This window comes from Triticum dicoccoides, unplaced genomic scaffold (assembly GCF_002162155.2).
Source record: "Triticum dicoccoides isolate Atlit2015 ecotype Zavitan unplaced genomic scaffold, WEW_v2.0 scaffold55569, whole genome shotgun sequence".
In the NCBI taxonomy this organism is placed as follows: Eukaryota; Viridiplantae; Streptophyta; class Magnoliopsida; order Poales; family Poaceae; genus Triticum; species Triticum dicoccoides.
Window position 1 is genome coordinate 1484 of NW_021281652.1, and position 7360 is coordinate 8843.

General features: G+C 43.3%; 1 protein-coding gene across 1 annotated transcript; it reads right to left on the reverse strand.

Moving 5' to 3' along the window:
• Positions 1-1213: 1213 nt before the first annotated feature.
• LOC119346946 (E3 ubiquitin-protein ligase RNF14-like) lies at positions 1214-6248 on the reverse strand. Its single transcript, XM_037616006.1, has 7 exons — positions 5967-6248; positions 5421-5495; positions 4786-5329; positions 3903-4288; positions 3347-3558; positions 3102-3261; positions 1214-1358 (listed from the first exon to the last, which is right to left on the reverse strand). The coding sequence occupies exons 1-7, from the start codon at positions 6246-6248 to the stop codon at positions 1224-1226; spliced, it is 1794 nt and encodes a 597-aa protein (XP_037471903.1). The 3' UTR covers positions 1214-1223.
• Positions 6249-7360: the final 1112 nt, after the last annotated feature.

Below are 7360 nucleotides of genomic sequence, written 5' to 3' on the forward strand. Positions count from 1 at the left end.
CCAGCCCTTGAAAACTGCTGATGCGTGGACGCCTTTTGGTCCTGGTTGGTGCTACCAACCGGGACAAGAGGCCCTCCTGACTGGGCAAGCCGCAGCGGCCACATGGAGCCCCATCTGTCCCAGTTCGTAGGCAAACCGGGACTAAAGGTATTGTGCTTTAGTTCTGACACTTTAGTCCCGGTTCGGGAACCAGGACAAATGGGCCTTATGAACCGGGACAAATGCGCCTTTTTCTACTAGTACTTTTTCAAATAAATATTTTAAAGTTTGTCCAACATTTATTGTACTATTTCATGCTGTAGATGCAATATTTTCTTTATCTAGCTTGACTTGACAAAATGTAGAATACACTACATTATGAAATGACGGGAGCACTAAAAGTTACTCCCTCCGTTCCACAATATAAAGCTTTTTATAGCAAGCTAAAACTAGCTTTCTAAAAAGGCTTACATTATGGAACAGAGGGAGTACATGGTTATCTTAATGAATTCATATAGGAGAATTCGGCCACTACATCTAAAATAATTGTCTTTGTAGGCTGCCTCAAATCGGTGTTCTTTATACGCAAAAGAATAATGGTACGTTACAAAGAAAGACATATCTGAATAATTATTGTAAGTAATTGTGCTTTGGGCTCACCAATAAGTAATTAGAGGTGCAATATTTGATTTGACTATGTGAATCATAGTATGGGACAACAGTACAACACTCTCGTCATAGCAATTGTAAGCGGGCATATCCCTTGAAATCACCTCAACCCAGTAGAGGCGATGACGGTCGGCAGAGCCTGTGATAGCGAGCACCTGCACCCTCACGCCCGACCACAAAACAGACGGGCCGTAAGTAGGTAGCCCAACCGCGACACTTGGCAGTGTGCAGAAAATACAAGAGAGGAAGCAAGCAAAGCAAAGCAACAGAAAACCTGACAAGTAACAAGAAATTGACATTCTTGATATAATTCCTCATTAGTCCTTTGCAATATCCTACTTCTAGGTTGATCTTTAGTTCTTTACTACGGTACAAGAAGCTGGGAGCTTGAAAATAAGGCTCCCTGCAAAATGCAGGAAACGCCAGGGCTGTAACCTTATATGGGTACGGTATATATATATATGCAGATCATGAGCAGAACCTTTGGAAATTGTAGTTGCGTTGAGGTGCTGGGCATATGGCCCTTTTTTCCTCCGAAAAGGGGATAACCCCGGCCTCTGCTGCATATCGCAGTGTCAGTCGCGATCTGGAGTGTGTTGCTTGCATCCCCTGGGACCAAAATGCTGTGAAGTTTTGTGGACAGTCTTCCGGCACAATGCACAGAACCCTGTCTGGCATGACCCACAGGAGATGTGGTTATTGTTTCCAATCTGCGACCAAAGTAAACACATACAAATCATGAGGCGTTTGTGCTGTGCGATGTGAAAAGAAACAATAAGAAGAACCACAGTTTTTTTTTTTTGAAACTGGGCAAAAGATTTGCCACTTTCATTGATTAAGAAGAAGGTTTAGAGTTTTTGGCCAAAGGCCGAATTACAAAGACATCACTCTCGTGGCACTACAGTACTCAAATATTTGGCCCCTGCAAGGCACCAACACTTTGAAACATCTTTGATTCTTGCAACAAGAACCCCAACCGGCACCGCGGTGTTACGGAAGACGCGTGCATTCCTCTCGTTCCAAATTTCCCATGAGATCAACATAATAAGAGACATCATCGCCCGTCGAGACTGCGATGCGTTGGAGTCAATGAGGTTCCACCAGGCTTTCACCGAATGGACCGTCACCCAAGCTGTAGGGTTCACATCAACCAAGCCAAGCCAAGATTTGATCATTTTCCAAACTCGAACCGTGTAGCGGCATTGGAAAAGGAGGTGAGCCGCGGTTTCCTGAACTTGCTTGCAGAGGGGGCAGCGATCACAGTTAGGCCATCCCCGGCGTTGGAGCCTGTCGGCCGTCCATATCCTATTATTGATCACAAGCCAAGCAAAGAATTTGCATTTGGGGGGAGCCCAGATCTTCCACACCAACTGTTGCATGTTGGAGTCAACTAAGCCCATGAACTGGACCTTGTAGGCCGAGGACGCGGAGTAAGAGCCATCATTAGAAAGCTTCCAAGAGATAGAATCAGCCACGTCGGGGTTGAGTTGCACCACAGATAATTTCTCCCAAAGGTTGACGAACTCGGTCAGGTGTGTAGCGGAGGTGATCCTGTCTGTTTTGACTTGAGAGACCCAGAAGTTATTATCCAAAGCCTTCTGAACCGAACATCCCTTTCTTTTTGATAGGTCAAAGATCTTCGGGGCGATGTCTTTGGGTCTCATGCCATCTAGCCAAGCAGACTCCCAGAAGGAAGCACGAATACCGCTGCCAAGCAACACCTTGGTGGCAGCAGCAAAAATGTTTTTATCATTCTCATCACAGGGGTTACCCAAACGAACCCACGGCTTCACCGGATCCAACCATTCTGCCCAAAGCCAACGGATACGAAGCGCGGACGCAAACTTCCTCATATTTAGGATACCTAGCCCCCCATGGACCTTGGACTTGCAGACCTGTTCCCAGTTGATCTTGCATTTGCCACCGGTGACCTTGTCACAACCAGCCCAAAGGAAAGCACGCCGAAGAGAATCAGTCTTTTCCAGAACCTCAATTGGAAGGTTTAACGCTGTCATATAATAAATGGCAATGGCCGTGATGACAGACTCAACTTCAATCAGTTAAGAATTCACTCGAAGCATGCATGCAGGCTGAAGCCAATGAACAATTTCTTTGTCGAAGTTATAACATAGTCATGAGTGATCCAAGTTATATATGTAACTGAATTTGGAATAAGCAGTCTAAATAAACTAATCATCATATACCTGCGTACAAGCACCAAACAAAAGAGTAATAAAAGCCCTAATGGCAAAAAAAATCTTTTACAACGAATGAACTGACCCCGAATAGCTGTATAAGAAAAAACACTTGGTTTGATTTTTTCAATGCAAAAGAGAGGCAACTCACAGTTTCAAAAACAAAAGGTAGGCAAATGCATCATTCTCATAAACTATTATTATGGTTGCTCGTCTCAGATATCTTTATGAAAGAAAAGGAAAACAAGTTCACGTTACCTTTGGAGTTCCTTTACCACATGTAGGACAAGGGTGACGATATCGTCCTTGAGGCAATGGGGCAGGAGCTGGAGCGTCCTCTACACGCCCCCTCCCTGGATTCATGCGCGCTTCCCATCTACGGATTTCCTCCCGAGAAAAAAGATCACATGCACCCGGTCTGAAAGCAACCCATGTTTCTTCTTTGTCAAGGCGCATATATATACGACAATGGGGGCAAAACATATCACTAAAAGAGAACTCACCTGAAGTGTTCATATCCAACAATTGCAAAGTTACATTGGTAGCAGAAGTAATGCCCGCAGTTCGAACATGTCATCTTATTGCATCCTGATATCTTATATATAGCGATCTTGCATCGTGGGCACTGTTTTGCATCCCTCATAATTGCCTGGAGGCTGAGTACTTCATCTGTCAAATTCTGATCACCGCGTTCCTGCCTAGATTTTAGCCGTTCCTGCACCAAACAAAAAGATCATTTAAAGACATGACAGATCAAAATGACACGAGATATGTACAAATAAATTGTCTCTAGGAAGAGTGCATTTTGCCCTCATTTTACCAAAGTTGGTCGAAATGCAAAATCCTCTTTATCATAGTCATCCAGCAAATGTAAATAGAAAAACAAAAGTACATGTGCATCGATGCAATAATTCAAAACACTCCAAGCCATATCACTTTTCTAGATTTCTCATTTTCTCTGTTAGCTAGTGGATATATATTAGTAGTAATGAAACAGCCCCACAATTTAATAACCATATCCAAGATAAGCTAAATAGATGTGAGATAAAGTTCTCCTACCTCCAACTTTCGATTTTTTTCCTCTGCGGTCATACATTGTTTCCCCACATGACGGTGGGATGTACAAAGCGTGCAGAAGCTGAATAGACAACTCGGACAAACCGCATCGTTACTTTCATCCTCCAAGCAAGCAGTTTCGCACCTTGGACAATAAACTAAATCATTCATGGCATCGAGAGTTCTCTGAAGAAGCAGTTTTTCCCAACGTTCATACTCATCCTCCGCCAGAAGTGTTTTCAATATATGAGGAGAAACAACACCTTCACATTTTGTATCAGGACACGTCAACTTCAATACAGTTCCTTCCTTGACATGAATTTTGCAGTATGTTTGGATGCATTTCCGGCAAAAGAAATGATGGCATGGAAGTGTGACAAAATCGACACCTGTGAGGTAATAACTTTTTTTTAGAAAATTTAGCTAAGTAGTGAATTAAAATTAGAAGCAACAATAATTGAGATACCAAGGGTTAACAAATTAAATGGAAAATATCCAAGTTGGACATGGCATGCATCATGAATACCCCCATTGCACTATAATTTTTATTGTATTACAAAAAAAAGACAGTACCCTCAGAACAAAGGCAAAAAAAAAAAGCATCTGAATGAGAATCTCTAATATGCCATCTATGCAATGGTGTTACATGTGTAGTATGTAGTCAACTCAAAGAATAAGGATAATGCATGAGGTAATGGGGACTAGCCAAAATAGGCCATTGTCAATTACTCCCTCCGTAAGAAATATAAGAGCGTTTAAATCACTAAAGTAGTGATCCAAATGCTGTTATATTTCTTTACAGAGGGAGTATAACACAGCTCAAGACCTCTACAGTATAAGTCTCTACATAACACTACAAACAGCTATGCAGAAAAATAAGACTTACCAGGAAACTCGCTGAAGCATATCATGCAGTCATGAATATCATGTAAGAAGGCTTCATGACGCTTATCATCATCATATCTCATAATCCTTGTAATTATAACATCAGGTGCAGAATCATCTCGACAAGCATGCTTATCCCCACCATCTTCATGACAGGTTAGATCACCCTTGCTTAAAATTATCTCATCAGCAAACCCTAGGTGAGAAAGTAAAGAGTTTTGGAGCCACTGAACCCACTGATATATTACTTCCATGCCCTGCTGCTCTTCCCAAATCATATCAAGCATTTGACATAACGATGAAATCTTCACTGTGTCCAGCCATTCGGTGGAGATGGTGAAAGAGGGAGGTTGATGACTCGGGTAGGACGAAGGCAGGTAGCATGTTAGCAGGATTGGAGGCAAATGCTCAACCCTAAACTTGTAAACAAGATTATCCGAGGCATCACCATCACATGTTTCCCCATAATTTAATGTTCCAGTACCATAGTTGAGCCTTGCCGAGACATCTATACCATCATCTGGTATCTCAATATGTACATGAACCTGTGTACGTAACAACATTGACATATTAAAACCCTAATTGCCCTCAGTAGCAAGAATAAGGTTGGAAAAATAATAATTGTGATGGACATACCTGGAAAGACCGTTGACCTTCTTTTTTGTTTAAAATGACGATGCTGTCTCCAAAAATTGCTTCCAAGGCAAATATCTGGACATTAAATTTAGTTTGTATCAGACACAAAAAAGTGATCACCATACGTATGTCCAATTAAAAAGCCAGCAGGCACACACACTTTGGTGTATTTGAGAAAAAAAACATATGTCCAATTTAAAAACAAGATAACAGCAAAATAAGAATGAGAAATCAACACAAAAGCAGGCATGGCTTAACTGGTAGAATATCTCTTCTCTGGGACTGGGTGTGCAAAACACAACAAAAAATGTTGTTATGAGCGTACGTAGGCCAGCTACTTCACACACATGAAAAAAATATAATTCCAGACCTCACAACCGGCCCTTAAAAATTACTCAACTATAGAATCATAAAGTTGAAGTTATTATTTCCATGAAGCTAGCTACTCAACTATGCTTTACCATCTACATACAGTACTGAAAGAGCAAGATCATGCATGCATCCCCGAGTCTGAAAGAAAGAGAGAAAAGAAAAGTGAGACATCACCTCGTCCTCCTGCATCTGATGGTTAGCGCGCAGCTCCTCCTGACTCAACTCCATGTGAATCCCCACCAGCTTTGTTGCTATTTCTTCCTCCACGACAGCATCCTCAGCGGTGGCGGGGACGTCCACAAAGGCGTCGTCATCGGACACCTCGGCGGCGCGGGAGCGGGAGCACTCGGGGACCTCCGCAGGGACGGGGTTAGGGTTTAGGGCCTTCCAGTGAAGCTCCGGCGCGGGCGCCACACATCCAGGGCCTCCCCGCGGCTTCCAGTACTTCCGCGGCATTGCCTTACGTCCAACGGCCTTGGTTGCTACCGACTACAAGAATCGGTCGGGGCAGGGCGTTTTGCGGCGGCTCGGTGATTTGGCCTAGCGTCGGGCAGGGCTAGCTTGAGGACGATGAATCAGAATCACGTACGGGGCGGTCGATTAGATTGCGTGTTTGCGCCGCCTCTGCCACCTTGACTTGCGAGCGTTTGATCCGGACTACGGTAAGATTTACTGTTTGAGTTGTTGCAATTAGTCTGTTTATGTTCGTTCGGACTCCTTCAGTTTTTGTGATACTTGTTTTCTTTTCATACCTTGTTTGAGTTGGACAGTTTATAAGAAGGGAAACGCTTGCCTTCATCTGACTGATAATGACGCGCGCCGTCTATGTGGGCGTCAAATCTGATTTTGATCCGTTAACTTGGGGATCAACCTATTTACATAGTCTAAGTATATCGCAACTGAGCCATTGTTGCAATCTTCCCCACCACAGCAACTAGTTTGTTGCAGGATCTGGATCTTAGCAAAACGTTGACCGCCTCCTTCATACTCCACGTGTTTTTTGTGGGGCTACTCTCTCTCTCTCTCCACTTCTTTTTCTTGAGGAACCGGCACGAGCACTCCCTTTTTCATTTCAGATAAAAACAAAGGCCCTGTTTGATAGTAAAGTATTTTCTAAGTATTCTAAAAATACTGTAGTTTTTTCAAATATCATAGTTTTATTTATTGTGACCTGTTTGGTTAGCACTAAATATTGTATTATTAAAACTAGAGTATTCTTAAAACTGTAGTAATTTCTCTGCATATAAAAAAGAACCTTGGACCTCTTTTTTTAAAACAGAGCAAGGGAAAGAAACGAGCTAGCTAGGCTGGGTACGTGCCTTGTGGTGGATGGTTAGTACGTACCTTGCTGTTCAGTTTTTGCATTCTCCTGTTCTTAGAGCATCTCCAGCCGTTGGCCCCACAGGGGCGCCTAAAATCGCCGCCTGGGATGACCCGGCGTAAAAAGTGGGTCTAGGGGTGAGTTGGCCCCCAGCCGCCGCCCCCAGGGCCGGCCCCAGGCGTGAAAAAAAAAGACAAACTTGGGCTGAAACACGCCACTTCTCGGTAAATATGGGCTTTTATATTCG